General features: G+C 40.3%; 1 protein-coding gene across 2 annotated transcripts in view; it reads left to right on the top strand.

Moving 5' to 3' along the window:
• Positions 1-27,721, top strand: part of LCORL (ligand dependent nuclear receptor corepressor like) — a 74,485-nt gene that overhangs the window by 33,561 nt on the left and 13,203 nt on the right. The window contains exons 5-7 of one of the 2 annotated variants that reach the window (XM_075259790.1): positions 181-432; positions 2,799-2,874; positions 7,053-8,673. In XM_075259790.1, coding sequence (XP_075115891.1) covers positions 181-432; positions 2,799-2,874; positions 7,053-8,073 — 1,349 coding nt within the window. In that variant the 3' untranslated portion in view covers positions 8,074-8,673. Of the gene's footprint in view, positions 1-180; positions 433-2,798; positions 2,875-7,052; positions 8,674-27,721 lie in introns of those variants that run through there. The other variant, XM_075259781.1, reaches the window with a different exon arrangement.

The following is a 27,721-nucleotide window of genomic DNA, read 5'->3' as shown; positions in this document are numbered from 1 at the left end:
TTAAAGAAAGTCTTGACTACGCTGCAAATTTTTTTTTTTTTTTAATTTGCAAAGATGCTCAACTTTTAATTGTCTGCAAACGTAAATATGGTTCTATTCATGGGAAAACCCTTTAAAGACATACAAGTTCTGACTACCAGTTGATAGCTCCATGTTAAACCTGACATTTTCTTTTTCTAGATCTTCCTCAGAACTGTGATCCCAACATTCCACTTGTAGCTCAGGAATTAATGAAGAAAATGATCCGTCAGTTTGCAATTGAATATGTTTCAAAAAGCCGAAAAATGTATCAAGATAGTAATGGAACAATAGCAGATGATCCCCTTGGTTGTAATGGCATCCCCAAAAAATGTACAGATAGCTTACTTGAGGAGCAGGACGGTCCTCTCGACCTCACTGTTTCAAGGATTCAAGAACAAACGTTTCAGGATGGTAAGATCAGTGTGTATATTTGTGTTTTCAGGCTCCTTGCCTATGATAGAAATAAACAAAAAACTTTACCAGTTTGTATGAGATCTATCTATCTATCTATCTATCTATCTATCTATCTATCTATCTATCTATCTATCTATCTATCTCTCTATCTCTATTTATACTAATGCTTGTATGCTAAAGTGTATCACAGAGGAATTTTATCTTTTGGAATTTGTATCCATTTCACACTTCATGATGTAACATTTCAGCTTTGGGTGCAGTTCACGTGTACTTCTATCAGTGTATATTCTTATATGTTGTTGTTACTAGACAAACTCTTACCTAATTCTTAAAGGTTCACACTTGTGCCCAGTATACGCTCGGGGTTTCTGTTTATGAATTGGTTTAAAAAATGCAGAGAGAAATGTCTTTTCTGGTCATTCTTACTACCGTATTTTACGGACTATAAGGCTCACTGGACTATAAGCCGCATTGCCCATGAGCGCCTTATAGTCTGTCTCGGTTCATATATAAGGCGCACTGGACTATAAGCCGCAGTCCGGTGCGCATTATATCTTATTGAAAGCGGCGGCAGGCAGACTTTGCCAGCGGCCGCTTAACCCCCCGCGTGCCAGCCGCTTCTATTGGAAGCGCTCGGCAGGCGAGGAGGGGCTCTATCAGCAAAATCATGCTGATAGAGCCCAACCGTAAACGTTAGGTTAAACTACACCCCCCCCCCGTTTTAAAATAAAAGCCTGAAGCAGAATGTCAAACTTACCGAGCGGTGTAGGGTGGGCGGGCATTCAGGCCTCCTCTTCCTCCGATGTTCCGTCCTCCTCCGGCGCTCGCAAGCTGATAATGGCCAGGGCACATGCGCAGTAGAAGCATTATGATATTGCGCATGCTCCCCGGCCATTATCAGCGAGCGCCGGAGGAGAAGGACGGAACATCGGAGGCAGAGGAGGCCTGAATGCCCGCCCGCCCGCCCTGCACCGCTGGGTAAGTTTCACGTTCTGTTTCAGGCCGGCGTGACAGCAGGGCTGCCGGACACTTCCTATTCATTTCTATGGGAGCCGACATGCGAGCGCTCCCCATAGAAATGAATGGACTGCTTTTTTCCATTCATTTCTATAGGGAGCGCTCGCATGCCGGCTCCCATAGAAATGAATGGGAAGTGTCCGGCAGCCCTGCTGTAACGCCGGCGTGTACTGCTGTGATACACGCCGGCGTTCGGTAGTGTGAATGCACCCTTACGGTGCCTTTTATGTATGTATGGAAGCGGCACGCAGTCTTTGCTGCCGCTTCCATCCAAATATAAGCCGCACCGGACTATAAGCCGCACTTACGATTTCTGAGGAAATCGTAGGTTTTTATGTGCGGCTTATAGTCCGGAAAATACGGTACTTTGGATGTTTCACCTTTTCCTGGTACCCTTTGTTCTTTGCGTATTAATGCCCAGTTACAGATATGACTCACACTGTATGTACAGAGACTAGCAGGGGATGGTAAGTAGTGCAGGGTGAATGATAGAGGATATATATATTATATAATATATATATATATATATATATATATATATATATATATATATATATATATATATATTAATATATATATATATATATATATATATATATATATATATATATATATATATTAATATATATATATATATATATATATTAATTATACTGGATATATAGATAAATAATATACTGGATCACCTTTTGCTGTGACAGATGATCTCTCCTTATAGCCTACGAGCCTGTGGGAAAAAGAAGGGGAAATTCTGTCTGGGAAGATGAACTAAAGACTGTGCATGGGTAAAGTCTTCTAAATGACTTCCCAGTAACAGTCCTTACAATTTAAAGCCAAGTTTCATCCAATGGGAGTGGTGCCTTTAGGGCATCACTTCTAATCAGAATTGCCATAATAAATGATGCATGCATACGTTAAATGTGCTGAGTCTTAGTCAAAGACAATTGCCTCAAATTATTTGACACACTCGTGCTCATCTTCTATCTGCACAAAGGACATCTGGAATCTGTTAGACGGAGATCAACAAAAGCACCAAAGAAGTGGAATTATGTTTAACCCTATATGTAGACTACCTTATCACTCTTTAAGGCATATGGACATTGTTCCCCCTGGCTGGGCCGGCTTCTGTTAACTAGAGCAAAAAGCCACTAATATTATTAGCCAAACTTTGATAGTATGATCCTACTGCAGATAAAAATGTGTCGCTTGCGGCAGTGTCCCCTGAGATAACAACTGATAAATCGGGGTGTCTGATGTTGGGCCTGATGGCTATAACAATATGGTAATGTTTACCAGGGACAAATGCCATAATAGTTCCATAATAATTTCTAATATTTATCTCTTAGGAGTTTTGGATCTCTCTGTTAAAGGAAAAGGTAGTGCATTTGAAGAGAATTCCAAAACCAGAAATTCAAAAAATGGGTAAGTGAATTCATGTGATTCATCACACTTGTTTGTCCTCTATAACATTAGTAGTTGAGCCGGAAATGAGATGTTACTAGAACTTTAGTTTTATGGAAGGGCATTTTTGCAAAACGTAAGTAGTGTAGCAATCATCCTCACCGTTACATTAGTACGATTGTTAGAGCAGGTCAGAATACTTGTTCTAGGTATATACAGATTATGGGGATAATGTCCATCCTTATGGAGAGACCACCTATTAGGTGTGTGGAGACTTATACAGCCATAGTGGCTCCACTGTAAGGGATCATGGGAGGAATATGCAAATCTGTCTCCCAAGATGTAAATAGGGAGACAGTGCCTCTGTTATGCTGCCCTCTATAGGAAGCATCCTCTAAGTATATACAGTATCTTTTAAGCCTGTTTTTAGAGAAAGTGAGGCCCTGCAATATTACAGACTTGGTTATAAGGCCTTGAAATCGATATGTTTGTATTTCTTTTCATTTTTGCATGTCATATGGAAAAAGATTTAATAATGTATCAAACATCTGTATTTATAGTTTTGAGCTCTAAAAAAAATTCATCACTTAACATTTATCTAATCTAGGAAAAAATACTTTTATTTATACAAATTATCTTTGTCTAAAAAAAAATAATTTAGCTTTTTTGCCCCATTTATGTTTTCAGTTAGTTTAAAGCCTTAACGTGACTGCCCAGTCATGGCCTGAATTTAAGTTGGGGGTTCCTACTTGCTTTTTGTGCTTCCCTCTTGGCTGCGTTTTAGCTCGCTCCCATTAGGACAGAGCTGTGATCTGTGACTACAGCCAAGCTTCAGTGGCTTTAGGGAGTCTGAAACGCACCTCCTGTCTTATCATTGGTTTAGATTACTGCTCTTTCTTCCCTTTCCCCTCATGATCTAGCTCTCTAAATTGGCTGCTGTGTATAAAAACTAGACCACCACAGTCTCAGCAGGAGGGGTCATTACATAGAGGGCTGATTTCCAGTATGCAAGGGTTTTGATTTACTAAACCACCATTAAAGAGCATTTTTTTTACCACCCCCACCAACTCCAAGAATTTAATAGGCATCGCTCCACTGATTCTAGTGCGGTTGAATTTTTTTCTCTAGACCCCACCATTCCTGAGCAATCACTGATGTTTCCGCATCCAGTATGCTAATTAAGTTCTCTACTGTCAGGTGGGTGTTCCTGGTCTGCAGCAGACCACATGGGATAACCAACTTGACAGTACAGAGGCTAATTTGCATTGGCATTACACGCTGAGACAAACAGCATCAATTACTCAGGCGTAGTGGAGGCTAGATTTACAATGATTGAAGGATGCAAAACGGTGGAGAAATTTACTCTTTAAGAAAAAGATCAATGTCCATTAACAGCAGCCCATATGCTGGGAAAATGAGCCTTATGATGATCATACATATTTGATATCTGTCAGTTGAATGCTTGTTTCAGCCCACAGGTATTCTTCACAACACCCTTATTCACAAATTCTAGATTCGGCCAAGCATGCATACGTTCGAATTAGGTAGAAGGGAATAAGCTTCTGTACAAAAGGATTGTGCATGTTTACAGCTAACGTGCCTGATCGTCGTTCTCACTGACATAGACTATATGAATGTCAAGTGAAAATGCACATAGACTTAAGATGGTTGGACAGTCCCTTCAAATTCTGTGGGCTCGGCCAACTGTAGTCAAGTGTGTATGGCCACCTTTAGTGAAAAAAAGAAGCGTGGAGAGTCACTTTTATAGGAGAGAAATCAATTCTAGTTTACACAATCATAATGTTCATCCTAGTTACTGTAGTATTTGTATGTTGAATAGGTTTTGGTTTTTTTTAACCATCATCCCATCTTGGTTTTGTGAGTGTAATGATCTTCCTCATTTGTCTGTGTGTATTTGCAAGCTTGCTGCAGTTCATAGAAATCTTAAAGACTCTGTACATTTTTGTGGTAACTTTTTAAACTATTGCATTATGTCTATTATTGACTAGAAGACCTTTTACAAACAGGGTTTTATTTACAATTCTGCATGCTATTCTTCTGCAATCTCCACTGTTATCACATAGAACAAGCTGCTCTTTCCCCCTTCCTATAGAGATCTGAGTAAAAATTGCCTGTTTGTTCCATGAGTGTGGTCCTGAGTGCTCAGAAACACGTATTTAAGCTGGACTCTTACTGGTAGGATAAAATGTGAGGCTGGAGGGGAGCATGTCCCCTTCTCCTCCACATCAGCATCAACAGGAGGAATTCCACGCACCAAGGGTCAGGAAACAGGAAGTGATCATTTTAAAAGGTCCCTCTTTTACTTACACAATTCAGTTGCTTCCTGTCCCTGGACAGTGGACGTTGTCCTGTTTGATGCTTGTGCAATCTGTCCTCCTTCCTAGCCCTGCTAGGAGGTTTGCTTTGGAGACAGGTGGTTCGAGCTGCTGTCTGCAGTCTTACCCTAAAACAGAAACTGTAATGGCGATTTGGGACACTAAACCCACCCACAGGTCTCTTTGGGCCAAGGCTTTAGTGTCCCAAATAGCCCTCTTTTAAGGGCTCGTTCACATGGGGCAAGAGGGGGTGGATTTTGACGCCGAATCCACCTCAGAATCCGCCCCCTCACAATAGAGGTCTATGTAGACCATTAGCTTCCTTTTTTCTGTGGGTGGTATGTTCCCGCTCACGGAAAAAAGAAGCAGCGAGCTGCCCTTTCTTCAGGCGGATTCCGCGGCTGATTCAGCCCAGGCGTCCACCTCAAGACAGCACCCTCCGGACTAGACCCATTCATTTGGACCTACTCCGGAGTGGGAAGCCTTGACTGTCGGAAGCCGCATTTTGGTCCTAATCTTCCTGCATCAATATCAGGACCAAAATACACGGTACTGTGCCCTGTGTGAACTAGCCCTAATGGCATCTGTGCCCATGATAAAAACAAAAAAAATAAACATTTTTATACTGGTTCGGCTTTAGTACTTCTGGTGAATTTCTTCAGTGAAGTTGAAGAAGTACACCTCAGGGCTCGTTCACATCTGCGCCCGGTCTCCGTTCTGCAGGTTTCTGTTTCCTGCACAAAACAGAGCAGGAGACGGAAACCTGCAGGACTCTTTCATACCCATTCATTTGAATGTCCAGCCGTGAGCGGCGGTGAGCATTTTATGCTCTCTGCGGCGAAACCGTATCTTTTTTTAAAACCGGACACAGAGTCGGACATGCAGTACTCTGTGTCCGGTTAAAAAAAAAATGGTTTTGCGGCAGAGAGCATAAAACGCTCATGGCCAGACCCGGTCTGACAGCTTTCCGACTTCGGCATGCAGAAGACGGAAAGCTCAGAACGGAGTCTGGGCGCTAGTGTGAACCCAGCGTCAGCTTCAGTGCACATGCACAGTGAAACCAGCTGTACATCTCTGGCTTCACTGTAGAACTGCACAGCTGCTAGGAGCACCATAGGCAAGTAGGATGTGGGTCATATATGGAACACTAGACCTCTATCCAGAAGTGGTTTAGTGTCTCATATTAACCTGACAGGATAGAGAGATAAAACAGACTGAACCATCAAGCAGTTTTCAGACAGACCTCTGCGAGAAGGAGACAAAGCAGCTTACACTATATGACAGAAAGTAAAGGCTGCAGAAATGAAAAAGTATGCAGAATTTTTTAATCAAACTAAACCCAATAATAGATGCAATAATGAAAAAATGACCACCAAGGTGTACATGGCCTTTAATGTAATTGTGCCGTTTTGTGAGCTGGTTTTGTTAATGCAAACCTTTCAAGGGGGTTTACTCTTTTATTACTTGTTTAGCGGTAACGTCACATTTCTACTAACAAAAGTTGAATCTTAAGGGCTTACTAATTGCTTAAGTTAAAGTAATTAACAGTTTGGCTCTGCAAGCAACTGTCATATGGAGTAGCACGTACCAAAGAAATTCTTAGAGAATAAGCAAATATTTTGCCAAATGCTTTTGAAATCTTGACTGGGTTGCTATAGAAGCCATCGTATGATTGACACATTTGTTCAAGCAGAACTGTAAAGTATTTCTAGAACTTCTAAATTCCTCCCGTGAATAAAAACTTTGTCAGAATCGGTGATGTTACCTAAGCAAGGAGTATAATAAAGGAGTGGACCATCCCCTTCCATACCTGTGTGCACGTCTCATACATCCGCTGACCATCGTTTCATTCCATTCATCCAGGAGACATCAGAAAGACAGAGAAGACTATTTGGATCGAAGTCCCGAATTTGCAAATGGTTTGCTTTCGAAAGCCGTGAAAGATATTCAGTTGGGAACACTGGATGTTAACAAAGCGTCCATACTTTATGGCATACCTCATAAAACTTTGCTACTTCACTTAAAAGCCTTATCGGCAGGCAAGCCTGCGTATCTTAAGAACACAGCTCAAAATTGTATCGATGGGTATTTCTACAAAGACAGTACAGAGACAAGTGCTGTCCTTCAGAAAGTAGCCCTTTGGGCAAGGGCTCAGGCAGAGCATACAGAAAAAAATAAACTTAGTCTACTTGAAACCTCGGAACTGAAACTCCCAACAGCTTCCAGTTACCTCCATCAGTTAACCCTACAGAGAATGGTCGCTCAGTTCAAAGAAAAAAAGGAAGGTTTGCAAAGCGAATCTCCAGTTCCCATTGTACAGCTGAAAATTCCTCAGGTACGAGTAAGCTCTGTGACGAAACAGCCTGATTCCTCGGGTCTTCTGGATGTTATGTACCAGGTTACTAAAACCTCAACAGTCATAGAAAATTCTTCACTTCAGAAACTCAAAAACATACTTCCTCAGCAAAGCAAAGTTGAATGTTCCGGAAGTATCAACCGCTCAAACGTCGATTCTTACGTCCTTCACAGGGACCTCTCTCCTTTGTGTCTTAATGCAAAGAACGGAGCCGGCGACACATCCTCTGACAACCTGGACGATGATCGGAAGGATAAACAGCCAAGGAAAAAACGCGGTCGTTACAGACAGTACGATCACGAAATAATGGAAGAAGCTATAGCTATGGTATTGAGCGGGAAAATGAGTGTTTCTAAAGCACAAGGAATCTATGGCGTACCTCACAGCACTTTAGAATATAAAGTTAAAGAGAGATCTGGAACACTGAAGAACCCTCCGAAAAAAAAGCTTCGCCTGGCGGACGCTCATATATACAATGTTGTTAATTCAGGGACTGGTATCTCCAGAAACAGTAGCAAGTCTATGTAGATGCATTGTGAATTTCTTACTATGTGTGTGTATATTACTACACACTTCTACTCTACACGCAGTTGAGTATGACATGCCATACTCCGATAAAATGATACTACTTCTTAACCACTTACATGCCTTTTTATAATAGAAACTTCAGGGTTTTCACTGTGGACAGATTTATTTTGTTGCGCACTTCTGGTAATGTATACTGAATATACAGGTTGCTTAAATAGACGTGATTCAGGGTTTTCGGCTCATAGTTGACTCCATAAACTATGACTAACGCTCACGATTTACCACAGTACTGATGTTTGACATCAAAACTTCCAGTCCTTACATTTTGACAGTCGCATTATATCTCACGCTCCGATGAGAGGCTTTGGGTTTTTATTTATTTATTTTTTTTAACCTCATGGTTTTGATATTCTAGCGGACCATCTTTTTAGATTCTGATAAATCATGAGGAGCAACATTCGTGGATGCATGCAGTATTACTTTAATTTAGAATAACAGCACTCCTCCGCATCCATGTGTCCTCAAAGTACGGGGAAAAAAAACATTTATTACACGTGTATAATACGAATTTAATATATTGTACAAAAATGAAACAAAAAAAAAAAACTACTCTGGTTTTAACGACAACATTTATCAATGGACTGACACTAATGAAACTCCATCTCCCATTCTCGTAGTTGTAGAAAAGTCTCAGATATTGACTTTAAATGAACTATAAAAAGTATAAAAATGTAACTTTATGAAGATTATTTATTATAAACCATTTTTTTGAAGAAAAAAAAATGAACTTTTACACTAAGATGAGAAACTTGGAATGCAGGTTAGAGCATGTTCATAAAGTGCACAAGATAAGCTTAAGACTTGGGTTCGATGTTCTGGTTAGACAATTTTACCTTTTTGATATATATATTTTTTCAAGGGTTGTAACACTCCTGCTATTGATGGACCTCAATGTAACTGTTTATGTATTTGCTGCTGCTGCCACATTTCAGGAACCACTTCTGGATGGTTATAGGTTCATTTACACTGACCAATTTTCTTAATTTTATTTTCTTGTGGTTTCTTTTTTTAATTTTTTTTTATTTTGCTAATAACCAAACTTGCAATGTGTTCAGGGTTTTGAATTGTTTTTCAGTTACCAATGTTTTTTCTTAACTTTTAAGACCTTCCTTGGTTACTTTTTAAAGGGTACCTATATAAAAAAACAACAACAAAAAAAACTTTTGACATGTAACAGTGACATGTCAAGTTTTACTTAGTGGTGATCCTTTGCCAGGATCTTCACTGATCACTCAAAACAACAAGGCAGATGCGCTGAGTTTTGTACTTATTTGTGATTCGCTCCGCTAGATCTGTACACCGCTCACTCAGCTCACTAGTCAAAACTTCTGACATGCTGTGTGAAATATAGCATGGTTAAAGGGGTTGACCAGGAATTTATTTATGGCCTACCCTTAAGGTATCTGATCAGCAGAAGGCCCTTCCATGGATCAGCTGTATAGGGCCTCTTCTGACACCCGTATCTTTACAATGTTTGGAACCCCAAGTAGTGTGCTCCAGTCCCTGTATAGTGACCGGTACTGCCGCTCATCTCTCAATGACTTTAGTCTATCATTAGCAAGGGGCCATCAGCGCAGCTCAGATACCACTGAATAAAATTTCCTGACCAACAAATAGCCAACCACAGTGCTTGCATGGATTTCTGGTCTGTGATCAGTCAAAATGAATTGAAAGCTAGCATGTACATTTTCTGTGGGGGAAAAAATCTTCCTATATTCTAGGTCCATTAAAGGGATCCTATCATTAATTTTTTTTATTTTTTTTTCTAACACGTAGGAATATCCTTAAGAAAGGCTATTCTTTTACCTTTTAGATGTCTTCTCCGCACCACCGTTCGGTAGAAATCCCAGTTCTCTTTGGGATACAAATGAGCTCTCTCACAGCACTGGGGCGGTCCTCACCTTATATCCATATGTGCAGCCTACAATAGGCAAACCTGTCCTAAATATCTTGGACAGATTCGGTCCTTAGTCATAGTCCCATATTGCTACGGCATGTCAAGAGTTTTTCAAAATTATAGGCACCCTTTAACAATTTTAGTGGTAGACCTGTTTTTTTTTTTTTTTTTTTTTTGTTTTTTTATTCTATATTTTTTTTGCTCCTGAGTTGTAAAATGACCTTTACAGGACACTCCATTTTGGTGGTTGTTAGGCATTACACTGTTTTTTCCTTACCTCTGAAATTTAGAATACTATTTTCATACATCAAATTTTTATTCCAGTAGCTCTTTAAATATAAAGTTCTCTTAGCAGGCAACATTACTTTGCACATATGCACTTGAATTTACTTTTTGTATGTTATAACGTGCTTTGAGGTTTTATTATTTTTTACAAATTGCTCTTACTTGTAATGGTTAACACTGTTTCCCTTGCGAAACCACAACCTCCGCACCTCGCTGTTTGATTTTCACTTAAAACTTTCTACTTAAAAAAAACAAAAAAATCACTCTTAGTTCAGGCAATATCAACCTCATTTTGCTGTGAATTATCCACCATTTTGGGAAAAAACAGACAACTTTCCATTGTTGACAGTGATCCTACTATCAGGGACAGTCTATCGGTAACAGCCTTCACTACTTTTGTACGCTTACAGTTTGTACTAGTGTTTTGTTCTTAATTTTCTAGGGAAATCTTACCTATTTTCGAGTCCAGTTCTTAAAAACTACACCTGATTTTACGTGGGTCTGTTTCTATTCTCAGTCGTTCACTTACACTTGTATTTAATTTTTAATTTTTTTTTTTTTTTTTTTTTTAATATCTATTATTTAACCAATGCCTTTCAGTAAAACAATCAGATGGTATTTGCTACTCTCTACTTAAAGAAGACTGAAGGCAGAAGTAAAACCCTTCAATTATTTGCTTATTTGAATGTTAATGAATCTTTTATAATGGGGGGGGGGGGATGTAAAAAAAAAAAAAAAAAAAAGAAAAACTGTGCCTCTGTTTTTAAGACTACTGAACGGTCAAGTTGTTAAACCATTTCTTGTAGTTTCTGACCATTTTATATGAGGTTGTATATTAAACTACTGAAAATGCATAGTTGTTTACAGTAATATACCGGATTGTGTATATTATTTTATTACTTTCAACATTTCCATTGTCACTTCCATTTCACAGTAAATTGGTATAACTACAGTATGTGGCTGCCTTGATTTGCAAAAAAAATTTTTTTTGTTTTAATTGAAACCTCTTTTAGGCAGTGAGTTCTATTTATGCATAAATCAATTGCACTATAATTCATGAATTATTTATTATATTTTCTAATTTCCTGTGTCTATGTGATGTAAATGTACTGTAATTCTGTTATTTTTCCCTTTTTGTGTTTTGTAAAGCTAAATCTGATTGTACGGAGTTAATTGTTTGGTTAATGTATTCTTAAATTATAATTTATAGTAAGCGCTTCACCAATTTCCACATAATTAAAAAAGAAAAAAAAATTGATCGAAGAATATACGTCTAATAGTTATGCTTAACAACATTAAAAAAAAATTGCGTTTTATACTTTTAATTTTGACTGTGCAAATTTACCATATGTCATATATCTGATATTGCCAACATACCTATATACAGATGACATTTCTCATCTTGATTCCTATGTTCCGCTTGACAATTGTGGATGAGTGCGAATTGAGAAACTTTGTTGTTAAAGCTCTTTAGACCAATAACACGACACCGTGCTCCTTTCGGAGTACTATTCCTCTGACCTCAGCATTGTACAGTATATTAAATGTTTTTCATTTACATATTTCCAGTTGACGTCATATTTTTTCTGTCTAAGATGTATGCTTTGTTAAATATTTACAGTAACTACAAATCATCCCAAGTCATGTTTTTACAGAAAATAAATTTTATTAAAATGCCATGCTGCTAATGTATATTTGTGTATATAAATTATTCATCAAGTGCAATACATCGTACAGGGGTGGGGATTGTATTTGCAAATGAAACAAAACTTGAGGAAAAGGCATTGTGATTTCAGTACGTGGATTCATGTCTACTAAATTTTTGATATAGCAGATCAATAGAAAGGGCCTTCTAGATGGGAGAAGGAAAGGTGACTAGGGCAAAAAATCCACTGTATTTGGCATACTATTTAGATCCCTTACAATTTGACATTTTTCAATCTTTGATCCAGTACTACAGTAAGACTAAGTTATAATATACCATTATTTAATGTTTATTGGTCTTATCTGTCACAGATTCAGAGGCAGGCTTCCTTCTGTGATCTGTTTTTATTTTTTACTTTTCAGATGGAAGCAAATGTACATACAATATATACTTGAGTATAAGCCGAATTGACCAGCCGCAATAGTAATGTATAGAATCTCCCATAAAATAGTGAAAAAAAAGCTTTAAAAAAATATAATAAATAAAAGTTCTAAATCCCTCCTTTCCCTAGAATACATAAAAATTACTGTGAAACACATACACATTAGGTATCCTGTGTCTGAAAGTGCCGAGTCTACTGAATATAGGATCTGCAGTGCTCCTCTTCCGTCAGGAAGGGGTTAATAGGACCACTGCAGATACCCTATATTTTTTATACAAGATGAAGAGGCTTAAAATAACAATCCTTACATACTTAACTCCCTGTTCAGTTAGGAATTCCATAGTGTCCAGAGTGTCTGTGTTCAGGTTACTGGTCTTTGTTGATGTTGGCTGATTTGCTACCATGACAAAGACCAGGGTCCTGAAAGAAGACTATATAATGGATCCCCAGCCGTACAAAGAGGTAAATACCTGAGTATAAGCCGCATATACTCGAGTGTAAGCCAAATTTTTCAGCCCAGTTTTTGTGCTGAAAAAGCCCCCCTCGGCTTATATTCGAGTCAGCAAAAAAAAAAAGTTTTATTTTTTATTTTTAGGAGGGGGTGTCTATGACCAGCCACAATATTAATGTATAGAATCTCCCATGAAATAGTGCAAAAATAAAAAAATTAAAAAAATAAGTTCTAAATCACTCCTTTCCCTAGAATACATATAAAAGTAGAAAATTACTATGAAACACATGCACATTAGGTATCCCTGTGTCTGAGAGTGCCCTGTCTACTGAATATAGGGTATCTGCAGTGCTCCTGTTCCGTCAGAAAGGGGTTAATAGGAGCACTGCAGATGCCCTATAGTCAGCCAGACTGAATTCCAAGTGGGGGGGAAGAAAAAACAGTCCTCAAGCTCAGGGAAGGGGCAGACAGACAACCAAAACACCCCCTCCCCTTCCCCAGCACCCAGCAACTACTGCACCCAAAAACTCTGACCATTTTAATTTTTGAAATTTTCCAGTAGCTTCTGCATTTCCCCCCTAGGCTTATACTCGAGTCAATACGTTTTCCCAGTTTTTTGTGGTAAAATTAGGGGTCTCTGCTTATATTCGGGTCGGCTTATACTCGAGTATATACGGTAATAGTGATTAGAATTTATTTTTTAAAGCTTCTTCAGGGTATTAAAGAAACAAACACCCACCCCATTTAAGTTATAAAGCAGGGTGAGTAGAGACTGTTTTGTTTAAATGCAATTGTTCATGACATTAAAGATCTGTGCTTGCAGTTATTCAGTAATGTGTATTTCATATCACATAACATCATCTAATAAAGAAACAACAAAAAAGTGACGTATCCTACCTAGGTTGAAAAAGAAAGGACGGGTCCGACCACCTCTCTTGATAAATTATACATCATTATAGGGGTTTTCTAGGGAGTAAAAAAAAAAAATATTCCGTCTACATCCCAATTTCCCTGAGCCCCATTTATTATTGGCAGATAAGGAGGTTGAAACTCTAGTTCCTGTGCATCCCAAGCTCCAACTCTCTTGAGCAACTCCACTCTACTGAATGGGCCGGTATCCTTAGTAGGTCTGGGATGTCCTTGAGATTAATATTTGCAGCAGCAGGGGAGACAGGAACAAGATTTCTGGACTCCTTATCTTCCATCCATAAAGGTAGTAAACAGGGCTCTGGGGGACCAAGGTGTAGCTTAGTAATAATAATTAACCAGTTCATGCACTTGGGCAATCTAAATGGAGCTTAATGCCTCCTGTGGTAGTGCATTCTGACACTTCTCAGGTTTCATTTTTTATTTTTTTTCATCATTTGTATTCTAACTTCTAAATCATGCCTAAAAAAACAACAAAAAAAGCCTTATAACTTTTCCCATTCATTTCAATTGGTGTCATTCACTAATTTAACTAAAAAGAGGAAGAACAAAAAATCATTCCCTCTCTATGCAGATTCCACTTCAAACTGCCATAGAAATGGATGGAAGGCAGAGAGAAACTTCTGCTCTAGAAATCTCTTCTCAAGTTCTCACAGAGTTTGTTGTAAAAACAGAAAAAAATCTGTTTCAAAAACCCGAAGCAGGTTTTTTTTTGTCTTTTTTTTTTTGTTTGACAACAAACTGAATGTGCCCTAAGGGTAAGTTCACACGGGGTTTTTGGTCCGGATTTTGAGGCCGTATCCATCTCAAAATCTTCAACAAAGAGACGGCTCCCATTGAAATAAATTGTAGCCGGTCAGTTATTTTTTTCTAGGAGCCGTTTGTTCCGACTCCCGGAAAAAAAAACCCCGACATGCTCATTCTTTCAGGCGGATTTGCCTCATGACATCCGCCTGAAGCCACTCCCTCCTGACTAGGCCCATTCATTTCTGCCTAATATGGAGTGGAGTACGCGACTGGATACCAGTGCACTGCATCAGCATCCAGTCACAGCTATCCGTACTTTGGTCCAGAACCTGAGGTGGCCTCCGCCTCAGGTTCTGGACCAAAAAACCCCATGTGTACTTACCCTTACTGTAAAGAAGCTTTTCCTATATGGTGTTCACACTACCATTACTAAAGTTCGTTATCTTCTGACATAGGATGGTGGCAACGGACTTTAGCGGTCACAGACCGATTCTTTGTCCGTTCCTATTGACATGTATTGTAATATGATGGACGCTAGCTTCCCTCATGCACAACTTTATCTTCCGTTACAAAAGTAAATAAACATGTCGGAAGCGAACGTCCATCATGTCAATTCGTGTCTGTGAGAATGGACATAGAATCAGTTACCTATGATGGCAACAGACTTTAGTAATGGTAGTGTGAACTCCCCCGTTGGGCATCATAGTTTTTTTAAAGTACTTCCTTTGTAGATGGGTAATGCTACATTACAATCGCTCATTTTTAGCTCTTTACATACCCTAAAATTTATTTTTGTTTGTGTGTGCTGCTGCTTAGCATAAAATGCTTTTAGCACTTTAAAGGTAATGTGAAAATAAGACCCTTTATGTCCTCCTAGTACATGTGGGTGTCATTGAAGGGCTCCAATTCTTACCTTATTAGCTACAGTCCTATGAAAAAGTTTGGGCACCCCTATTAATCTTAATCATTTTTAGTTCTAAATATTTTGGTGTTTGCAACAGCCATTTCAGTTTGATATATCTAATAACTGATGGACACAGTAATATTTCAGGATTGAAATGAGGTTTATTGTACTAACAGAAAATGTGCAATATGCAATAAACCAAAATTTGACCAGTGCAAAAGTATGGGCACCTCAACAGAAAAGTGACATTAATATTTAGTAGATCTTCCTTTTGCAAAGATAACAGCCTCTAGTTGCTTCCTGTAGCTTTTAATCAGTTCCCAGATCCTGGATGAAGGGATTTTGGACCATTCCTCTTTACAAAACAATTCAAGTTCAGTTAAGTTTGATGGTCGCCGAGCATGGACAGCCTGCTTCAAATCATCCCACAGATGTTCAATGATATTCAGGTCTGGGGACTGGGATGGCCATTCCAGAACATTGTAATTGTTCCTCTGCATGAATGCCTGAGTTGATTTGGAGCGGTGTTTTGGATCATTGTCTTGCTGAAATATCCATCTCTGGCGTAACTTCAACTTCGTCACTGATTCTTGAACATTATTCTCAAGAATCTGCTGATACTGAGTGGAATCCATGTGACCCTCAACTTTAACAAGATTTCCGGTGCCGGCATTGGCCACACAGCCCCAAAGCATGATGGAACCTCCACCAAATATTACAGTGGGTAGCAAGTGTTTTTCTTGGAATGCTGTTTTTTTTGGACTCCATGCATAACGCCTTTTTGTATGACCAAACAACTCAATCTTTCATCAGTCCACAGGACCTTCTTCCAAAATGAAGCTGGCTTATCCAAATGTGCTTTTGCATACCTCAGGCGACTCTGTTTGTGGCATGCTTGCAGAAACGGCTTCTTTCTCATCACTCAACCATACAGCTTCTCCTTGTGCAAAGTGCGCTGTATTGTTGACCGATGCACAGTGACACCATCTGCAGCAAGATGATGCTGCAGCTCTTTGGAGGTGGTCTGTGGATTGTCCTTCACTGTTCTCACCATTCTCCTTCTCTGCCTTTCTGATATTTTTCTTGGCCTGCCACTTCTGGGCTTAACAAGAACTGTCCCTGTGGTCTTCCATTTCCTTACTATGTTCCTCACAGTGGAAACTGACAGGTTAAATCTCTGAGACAACTTTTTGTATCCTTCCCCTGAACAACTATGTTGAACAATCTTTGTTTTCAGATCATTTGAGAGTTGTTTTAAGTAGCCCATGATGCCACTCTTCAGAGGAGATTCAAATAGGAGAACAACTTGCAATTGGCCACCTTAAATACCTTTTCTCATGATTGTATAGATCTGGCTATGAAGTTCAAAGCTCAGTGAGGTTACAAAAACAATTTTGTGCTTCAGTAAGTCAGTAAAAAGTAGGAGTATTCAAATCAATAAAATGATAAGGGTGCCCATACTTTTGCACCGGTCAAATTTTGGTTTAATGCATGTTGCACATTTTCTGTTAGTACAATAAACCTCATTTCACTCCTGAAATATTACTGTGTCCATCAGTTATTAGATATATCAAACTGAAATGGCTGCTGCAAACACCAAAATATTTAGAACTAAAAATGATTAAGATTAATAGGGGTGCCCAAACTTTGTCATAGGACTGTAGATTGAAGAGCTGCTGAAGGCAGTGTCCAATCTTCACATCCTTCATATGGTTTAATTTAGAAAAAAAAACTCCACTTTTTTTTTCTGAGATATATATATATATATATATATATATATATATATATATACACATATATATACACACACACACACACACACACACACACACACACACACACACACAGTGGGGCATAAAAATATTTAGTCAGTCACCAATAGTGCAAGTTCCACACCTTAAAAAGATGAGAGGCGTCTGTAATTTACATCATAGGTAGACCTCAACTATGAGAGACAAAATGAGAAAACAAATCCAGAAAATCACATTGTCTGATTTTGTAAGAATTTTTTTTCAAATTATGGTGGAAAATAAGTATTTGGTCACCTACAAACAATCAAGATTTCTGGCTCTCACAGCCCTGTAACTTCTTCTTTAAGAGTCTCCTCTTTCCTCCACTCATTACCTTTAGTAATGGCACCTGTTTAAACTTATCAGTATAAAAAGACACCTGTGCACACCCTCAAACAGTCAGCCTCCAAACTCCACTATGGTGAAGACCAAAGAGCTGTCAAAGGACACCAGAACCAAAATTGTAGCCCTGTACCAGGCTGGGAAGACTGAATCTGCAATAGGCAACCAGCTTGGATTGAAGAAATCAACTGTGGGAGCAATAATTAGAAAATGGAAGACATACAAGACCACTGATAATCTCCCTCGATCTGGGGCTCCACGCAAAATCTCACCCCGTGGGGTCAAAATGATCACAAGAACGGTGAGCAGAAATCCCAGAACCACGCGGGGGGACCTAGTGAATGAACTGCAGAGAGCTGGGACCAATGTAACAAAGCCTACCATCAGTAACACACTACGCCGCCAGGGAATCAGATACTGCAGTGCCAGACGTGTCCCACTGCTTAAGCCAGTACATGTCCGGGCCCGTCTGAAGTTTGCTAGAGAGCATTTGGATGATCCAGAAGAGTATTGGGAGAATGTCCTATGGTCTGATGAAACCAAACTGGAACTGTTTGGTAGAAACACCACTTTTCGTGTTTGGAGGGAAAAGAATACTGAGTTGCATCCATGAAACACCATACCTACTGTAAAGCATGGGGGTGGAAACATCATACTTTGGGGCTGTTTCTCTGCAAAGGGGCCAGGACGACTGATCCGGGTACATGAAAGAATGAATGGGGCCATGTATCGTGAGATTTTGAGTGCAAACCTCCTTCCATCAGCAAGGGCATTGAAGATGAAACATGGCTGGGTCTTTCAACATGACAATGATCCAAAGCACACCGCCAGGGCAACGAAGGAGTGGCTTTGTAAGAAGCATTTCAAGGTCCTGGAGTGGCCTAGCCAGTCTCCAGATCTCAACCCTATAGAAAACCTTTGGAGGAAGTTGAAAGTCCGTGTTGCCAAGTGACAGCCCCAAAACATCACTGCTCTAGAGGAGATCTGCATGGAGGAATGGGCCAACATACCAACAACAGTGTGTGCCAACCTTGTGAAGACTTACAGAAAACGTTTGACCTCTGTCATTGCCAACAAAGGATATATAACAAAGTATTAAGATGAAATTTTGTTACTGACCAAATACTTATTTTCCACCATAATTTGCAAATAAATTCTTACAAAATCAGACAATGTGATTTTCTGGATTTGTTTTCTCATTTTGTCTCTCATAGTTGAGGTCTACCTATGATGTAAATTACAGACGCCTCTCATCTTTTTAAGTGGTGGAACTTGCACTATTGGTGACTGACTAAATACTTTTTTGCCCCACTGTATATATATATATTTTTTTATGGATAGTAGTATATTGATAATGGCAAATTTTGCCACGTTCGTAACGGAGATTATATGTTGCAGCAACACATTGTCCAATGCCAAATGAACAAATGAGCTTAGTGTGCTGATTAAAACAGGATCAAATTATGGTGATCACATGCAAAAAAAAAAAAAAAAAAATGAAACTTGCCATCGGTATCTCTAGGTCAGTATCAAGATTCAGGGTTCAGTTGTTTTTAGGCTCGTGGTGTTCCGTTTGGTGGTCACATTGCCTTTCTGCACCTCGGTTTCATGTAAGTGAATTGATTTCAGTTGCAACACCAGACACAACCACTATACAATGTATACAATGAATGGTATAGAACATTCTCCCTTGAGTGTCACAGCCTTGTCAAAGAAATGATAAAGCAGGAATGCCAAGAATCAGACCCAAAGCAAACTGATATTGATATTTACGTCCTAGAAAACCCCTTCAATGCAAACTGGCTTACACTACTGTACAAATGCTTTAGAAAGTTGTGAAATAAAAATTTCTGCAAAGAGAATACTTTCAAAATGGGGTGTTAGTGGGATTTTGTGCTTTAATAAAATTGCGACCAAAAGAGAAATGTAAATCACCTTAATATTTGGTGTGATGATCTTTTGCCTTCAAAGTAGAGTTACCGTATATACTCGAGTATAAGCCGAATTTTTCAGCCCAGTTTTTGTGCTGAAAAAGCCTCCCTCGGCTTATACTCAAGTCAGCAAAAAAAAAAAAAAATAATAATTTTTCAGGAGGGTGAGGGGGGTCTATGACCAGCCACAATATCAATGTATAGCATCTCCCATAAAATAGTGCAAAAAAAAAATAAAAGTTCTTAATCCCTCCTTTCCCTAGAATACATACAAAAGTAGAAAATTACTGTGATACACATACACATTAGGTATCCCTGTGTCTGAAAGTGCCCAGTCTACTGAATATAGGGCATCTGCAGTGCTCCTGTTCCGTCAGGAAGGGGTTAATAGGAGCAGTGTAGGTACCCTATATTCAGCCAGGCTGAATTCCAAGTGGGGGAAAAAACCAGTCCTCGAGCTCAGGGAAGTGGCAGACAGACAACCGAAACACCCCCTCCCCTTTCCCAGCATCTACTGCACCCAAAAGCTCCGACCATTTTAATTTTTGAAATTTTCCAGTAGCTGCTGCATTTCCCCCCCTCGGCTTATACTCGAGTCAATACGTTTTCCCAGTTTTTTTGTGGTAAATTTAGGGGGGTTGGCTTATATTTGGGTCGGCTTATACTCGAGTATATACGGTAATTCTTCTTGGTACACTTGCAGGCAGTTTTTGAAGGAACTTAGCAGGTAGGTTATCCAAACACCTTGGAGAACTAAGCACTGATCTTTTGTGGATGTAGACTGCTCCAATCCTTCTGTTTCTTCGTGTAATCCTAGATGGATGATGTCCCTGTGAGGGCCACATCTAGGACAACTCCTTCAAAAGATGGTCACGGAAAATATTAATTTTAGATTACTTTTTTGTTGATTCACAAAAATTTTATTTTTGAAAGACTTGTTACTTTGCAGAGTTTTTTTTACTTTGCCTGACACCTTTGCCCAGTATTGTACATGTACATAATATGTAACTGAAACTTGGAAAATGAATGCAGAATGCTGTAATGTAGGTCATTGTGAGCATAGATGTTCCCATACAATCACTGTAGGAGCCCTACTAGACTCTTATTGCAAAGTTCACTCCCTGTGATAACATGTTTTCTGCCGTTTACATCTTTGGGGTTTGTCATCTGGAAGGACACTCGTCCCCGTCCCCAAATCATAGGGCATTTACTGTTACCCGATGGATTGCTATAGTAGCCAAAGGTATGGCTACTATACCCATGGCTGCCATCTAACTACACCTGTTAAGCCTTAACACATGCAGGGCCTAATAGGCTGCCTAGTGACATTTTGTTCAGTACATTTGTATTACATTAAATTATACTAGTGGTTGAGCCACCTAGTGGTGAAGTACTCTATTGTTTCGTGGTATGTATGTGTGTGCGTGTATATATATATATATATATATATATATATATATCTTCACATTAAGAATACTTTAAAAGATTAAAAACTATGGTTGGTCTTGTAACCATCAAAATTCACAAAACTTTGTAAGTTATCACATTATTTAACTCTCATTGTGGACTCCATGAAAAATAAAGCACACAAAAAAAAAAGGAAAAAAATCATTGTCACCCAAAATGGCAAAAAAAATTCACACACACAAAAAAAAAAAATTTGGGGGGGTTTTTTCGTGTAGCTATAGTAAGATCTGTGCCCTGGGTAAAGCGCTATTGGTCCTCTGTCAGGAACGTCCTTCTGCCCAGCAGCGCCTATCGCGCTGTACAGTGTGAGCGGAGAGGAACGCCCCCTCCCCTCCTGATAATACTCCTCTATGGACGAGCACTGTGAGCAGAGGGAGGGGGCGTTCCTCCCCGCTCACACTGTACAATCATGGCCAAAAGTTTTGAGAATGATACAAATATTAATTTTTACAAAGTCTACTGCTTCAGTTTTCCTAATGGCAATTTGCATATACTCCAGAATGTTATAAAGAGTGATCAGCTTAACAGCAATGACTTGCAAAGTCAATATTTGCCTAGAAAATGAACTTTATCCCCCAAAACACATTTCAACATTGCAGCCCTGCCTTAAAAGGACCAGCTAACATCGTTTCAGTGATTGCTCCATTAACACAGGTGTGGGTGTTGATGAGGACAGGTCTGGAGATCAATCTGTCATGATTAAGTAAGAATGACACCACTGGACACTTTAAAAGGAGGCTGGTGCTTGGCATCATTGTTTCTCTTCTGTTAACCATGGTTATCTCTAAAGAAACACATGCAGTCCTCATTGTACTGCACAAAAATGGCCTAACAGGGAAGAGTATCGCAGCTAGAAAGATTGCACCTCAGTCAACAATCTATCGCATCATCAAGAACTTCAAGGAGAGAGGTTCCATTGTTGGCAAAAAGGCTCCAGGGCACCCAAGAAAGACCAGCAAGCGCCAGGACCGTCTCTTAAAATTGTTTCAGCTGCGGGATCGGGCTACAAGCAGTGCAGAGCTTGCTCAGGAATGGTAGCAGGCAAGTGTGAGTGCATCTGCATGCACTGTGAGGTGGACACTCTTGGAGCAAGGCCTGCTCTTAAGGAGGGCAGCAAAGAAGCCACTTCTCTCCAGAAAAAAACATCAGGGACAGACTAGACTGATATTCTGCAAAAGGTTCAGGGAGTGGACTGCTGAGGACTGGGGTAAAGTCATTTTCTCTGATGAATCCCCTTTTCGATTGTTTGGGACATCTGGAAGACAGCTTATTCCGAGAAGACGAGGTGAGCGCTACCACCAGTCTTGTCTCATGCCAACTGTAAAGCATCCTGAAACCATTCATGTGTGGGGTTGCTTCTCAGCCAAGGGAATCGGCTCTCTCACAGTCTTGCCTAAAAACACAGTCATGAATAAAGAATGGTACCAGAATGTCCTCCAAGATCAACTTCTCCCAACCGTCCAAGAGCAGTTTGGCCATCAACAATGCCTTTTCCAGCATGATGGAGCACCTTGCCATAAAGCAAAGGTGATAACTAAATGGCTCAGGGAACAAAACATAGAGATTTTGGGTCCATGGCCTGGAAACTCCCAGATCTTAAACCCATTGAGAACTTGTGGTCAATCCTCAAGAGACGGGTGAACAAACAAAAACCTACAAATTCTGACAAAATGCAAGCATTGATTGTGCAAGAATGGACTGCTATCAGTCAGGATTTGGTCCAGAAGTTGATTGAGAGCATGCCAGGGAGAATTGCAGAGGTCCTGAAGAAGAAGGGTCAACACTGCAAATATTGACTTGCTGCATTAACTCATTCTAACTGTCAATATACACTCACCGGCCACTTTATTAGGTATACCATGCTAGTAACGGGTTGGACCCCCTTTTGCCTTCAGAACTGCCTCAATTCTTCGTGGCATAGATTCAACAAGGTGCTGGAAGCATTTCTCAGAGATTTTGGTCCATATTGACATGATGGCATCACACAGTTGTCGCAGATTTGTCGGCTGCACATCCATGATGCGAATCTCCCGTTCCACCACATCCCAAAGATGCTCTATTGGATTGAGATCTGGTGACTGTGGAGGCCATTGGAGTACAGTGAACTCATTGTCATGTTCAAGAAACCAGTCTGATATTATTCCAGCTTTATGACATGGCGCATTATCCTGCTGAAAGTAGCCATCAGATGTTGGGTACATTGTGGTCATAAAGGGATGGACATGGTAAGCAACAATACTCAGGTAGGCTTTGGCGTTGCAATGATGCTCAATTGGTACCAAGGGGCCCAAAGAGTGCCAAGAAAATATTCCCCACACCATGACACCACCACCACCAGCCTGAACCGTTGATACAAGGCAGGATGGATCCATGCTTTCATGTTGTTGACGCCAAATTCTGACCCTACCATCCGAATGTCGCAGCAGAAATCGAGACTCATCAGACCAGGCAACGTTTTTCCAATCTTCAATTGTCCAATTTCGATGAGCTTGTGCAAATTGTAGCCTCAGTTTCCTGTTCTTAGCTGAAAGGAGTGGCACCCGGTGTGGTCTTCTGCTGCTGTAGCCCATCTGCCTCAAAGTTCGACGTACTGTGCGTTCAGAGATGCTCTTCTGGCTACCTTGGTTGTAACGGGTGGCTATTTGAGTCACTGTTGCCTTTCTATCAGCTCGAACCAGTCTGGCCATTCTCCTCTGACCTCTGGCATCAACAACGCATTTCCGCCCACAGAACTGCCGCTCACTGGATGTTTTTTCTTTTTCGGACCATTCTCTGTAAACCCTAGAGATGGTTGTGCGTGAAAATCCCAGTAGATCAGCAGTTTCTGAAATACTCAGACCAGCCCTTCTGGCACCAACAACCATGCCACGTTCAAAGGCACTCAAATCACCTTTCTTCCCCATACTGATGCTCGGTTTGATCTGCAGGAGATTGTCTTGACCATGTCTACATGCCTAAATGCACTGAGTTGCCGCCATGTGATTGGCTGATTAGAAATTAAGTGTTAACGAGCAGTTGGACAGGTGTACCTAATAAAGTGGCCGGTGAGTGTAAGCTTTTGTTACTCATAATATGATTGCAATTATATTTCTGTATGTGATAAAAACATCTGACAAACACACATAAAAACCAGAGGGCAGCAGATCATGTGACAATATAATATTTGTATCATTCTCAAAACTTTTGGCCATGACTGTACAGCGCGACAGTGTCAGGAACGCCCTTCTGACTGTAAAGTGCTATGGTACCGGGACCGATAGCGCTTTACCCAGGGCACAGATCGGGAAAGCCGACAGTGCGCTGAATTCAGCGCACTGTCAGCTTTCCAGCAGTATATAGAACTGCCTGTGCCCAATCTGATGAAAGGTCCTCTTTAAGCGATTGAATAATACTTTCAGGGGTTATCCTATCTAGTGTTACAATTGATGGCTTATCCTTAGGATTAGCTCAGAAGGTGTCTCTGAGGCAGCACTGCAGTACATACACCCACTGCTCTAGTATGTATGGCGAGTGAACAACGTGGCTCATGGTGTGTAAAAATAGTCCCTTTTTTACAAATAAAATTTAAATTAAATTTAAAAATATTAGGTATCATGGCATTGAATAATAGCCAAAATATAGAAAGATATTTCTTCCATTCAGTGAATGCAGTAATGGAACAAAAATCACAATGCCTATAATCACTTATTTTGCTGCTTCACCTACCAAAAATAGTATAAAAAGTGATCCAAAAGCCATCCAAAAAATTCTATCCATAAAATTGCAGCCTGCCTCTCAAAAACAGCCCCCCAAAAAAGCTCTGTAAGGCCGGGGCCCCACAGACCAGAAACGCCGCGATTTGCCCGCAGCAGAGACGCTGCGGGAGAAATCGCGTAGTTGTACAGTGCAGGCAAAGTGGATGCGATTCATGCGAATCCCATCCCCACTTTGCGGAAAAGATCGGAGCGTAGACACGCTGCGATTTGCAAAGCTGTTGCGGCTTTGCAAATCGCAGCATGTCAATTATATATACGGAAACGCCGGCAGCTTTCCTGTAGATATAATGTTAAGAGAAAGTCCGCAGAGGAAAACTCTGAACTTTCTCTTGAAAGTGCTGCGGAAAGAACGGCAATGCAGCGGTTCTTCCCGCAGCGCTTTAGTGCTGCAGATACGACCCGTGGGGCCTTAGCGTAAAATTAATTTAAAAAAAAACAAAAAACAACTCATAGATGTTCTAATATGGTGATGCAGAGATTTTTATTTTCAAACTCTAATAGTTGTAAAGGTATTAAAACATAAGAAAACCTATATACAGTGCAATGCAGCGGTTCTTCCCGCAGCGCTTTAGTGCTGCAGATACGACCCGTGGGGCCTTAGCGTAAAATTAATTTAAAAAAAACAAAAAACAACTCATAGATGTTCTAATATGGTGATGCAGAGATTTTTATTTTCAAACTCTAATAGTTGTAAAGGTATTAAAACATAAGAAAAGCTATATACATTTCAGATCCCTGGAATCATACTGACCTGCAAAATAAAGTTTATATCACCTTTACCAGTGAACGTTGCAAACCCCATCACGAAGTGCAATATATTCCGCAAATCTCTCATATAGCTCTGTGAATGGAAACATTTAAAATAAGCTTATTGGAAGGTGTGTGCTAAAGAACAAAAGGCAAAAACAAAAAATGGCGAGAAGAGGTAAACTTAAGTTTTCTGTTTTGATTGACATTATAAACATTTCAGATGGGCATATTCTTATATAAAAGATATGCGTTTTGTGCCAAGAGTAAGATCAGAACTGCCAGACTAAATCAGGAAAACCTTAACAAAGGGTTTATTTATTTTTTCTTACATAATGAAGAGCCTACAACGATTAATATCATTGCCATCTGAAACTGGCCTCAGACTGCATTTACATGGATCATTTTTGTTGCAACAGTAAATGAGTGCTTATACCAGATGTGACACTATTGTTGGGATATAGCAAAATCGTGTTCACAAAGTGGTTAAGTGGTACTTGCTTTTGGGAAAACATATATTCAATAATGCACATGATAGCTTAGACCTTGATTTGTAGATGCCTCTATTGTATAACATACTTTGCCCTCCAGTATTTTAGATGTAATATCAATGGACATTTAAATTTTTGCTTTACTTAGAGATACTGGAATCTTTCATTTGTCATCTTTTTTTTGGCAGTGGCTGTTTTTATAGCAGTGTCAATGTGATGTGGAGCCATAATAGTTATCTCATTTCAATTTAATTACTCAATCTGCTAAATTAATTTAATCTTTTTATCATGAATTTGAAGGGGCGTTCCTGACGTGTGTGTGTGTGTGTGTGTGTGTGTGTGTGTGTGTGTGTGTATATATATATATATATATATATATATATGATTTTTTTTTTTTGTAAAATATCCATAAGCATCAACATGACTGCATGCGGTCTCATAGATTGTAGGCCCTTGCGGGCAGGGCCCTCAACCCCACTGTGCCAATCGGTCACTGTTATTATGTAGAGATGAGCGAACAGTAAAATGTTAGATATTCGTTTCGAATAGCCGCTCAATATTCAACTATTCGAATGAATATCGAACCCTATTATAGTCTATGGGAGAAAATGCTTTGCTACAGGGGATCCCACCATTCGACTCAGGAGGGTCACTAAGTCCACTATCACACCCCAGGAAATGATGCCAACGCCCTGGAATGCAACTGGGACAGCAGGGGAAGCATGTTTGGGGGCATCAAGTACCTTTATTATGTCGGGATCCTTGTCAGTTTGCGATATGCCGGAGCTGACTTTTTTCCCATAGGAATGCATTGACCAGCGTTGATTGGCCAGTGTACAGAATTTGGCCAATCAACGCTGGTTCTGCCTGAGGAGGCGGAGTCTAAAATAGGTCCACAGCAGTTTCCATTCTGGTCTAATTTTAGACTCCGCCTCCTCCGGCAGAACCAGCGTTGATTGGCCAAATGCTGTACACTGGCCAATCAACGCTGGTCAATGCATTCCTATGGCGAGATGAGCAGAGCTAGCCGTGCGGTTAACTCGGCTACTCCGGACACCAGAGATGAAGCAGAGCTCAGCTCTGCTACACCCAGCCATCCCTCCAGCTACTCCTCCTGTCACACACATCTCTGGTGTAACAGAGCTCAGCACACACTCAGCTCTGCTACATCTCTACACTCTGTTGTAGAGATGTAGTAGGGCGGAGTGTGTGCTGAGCTGTGCTACACACAAGATGTGTGTAACAGGAGGAGTAGATGGAGGGATGGTTGGGAGTAGTGCAGAGCTGCTACACCAGAGATGTAGCAGAGCTGGCCGTTGTTAGCAGTCCGATGCAGCAGAGCTGAGTGTGTTAGTCTGCTGCATCTCTCTCTGCATCTCTAGTCTGCTGCATCTCTCTGCTGCTCTCCTACATCGGGCCATGCGCTCAGCTCAACTACCCCGGAGTAGTTGAGCTGAGTATGCAGTATCGGACATTACTACGTCGGAGATGAAGCAGAGCTGGGAATTTTAAAGACGATCCTATTCACTACACAGCACGCTGTGTAGTGATTAACCCCCTCCCCCCACCGGTGTCCGCTTACCTGCAGCTCCCTGTTCTTCTTGGTCTGGTCCGGTCCTCTGTCCGTTCTTTAGAGCGCCCTGCGCCCCTCTCCCCCATCTAGTATTATAGAGGCGGGGCTTATGGTGTGGGTGGGTACTGGGCAGGGAGACTGGGCATCGCAAACTGTCCGATACTGCACACTCAGCTCAACTACACTCTGCAGAC

This window comes from Leptodactylus fuscus, chromosome 1 (assembly GCF_031893055.1).
Source record: "Leptodactylus fuscus isolate aLepFus1 chromosome 1, aLepFus1.hap2, whole genome shotgun sequence".
Classification (NCBI taxonomy): Eukaryota; Metazoa; Chordata; class Amphibia; order Anura; family Leptodactylidae; genus Leptodactylus; species Leptodactylus fuscus.
This window is presented reverse-complemented; position numbering and strand designations above follow the sequence as displayed.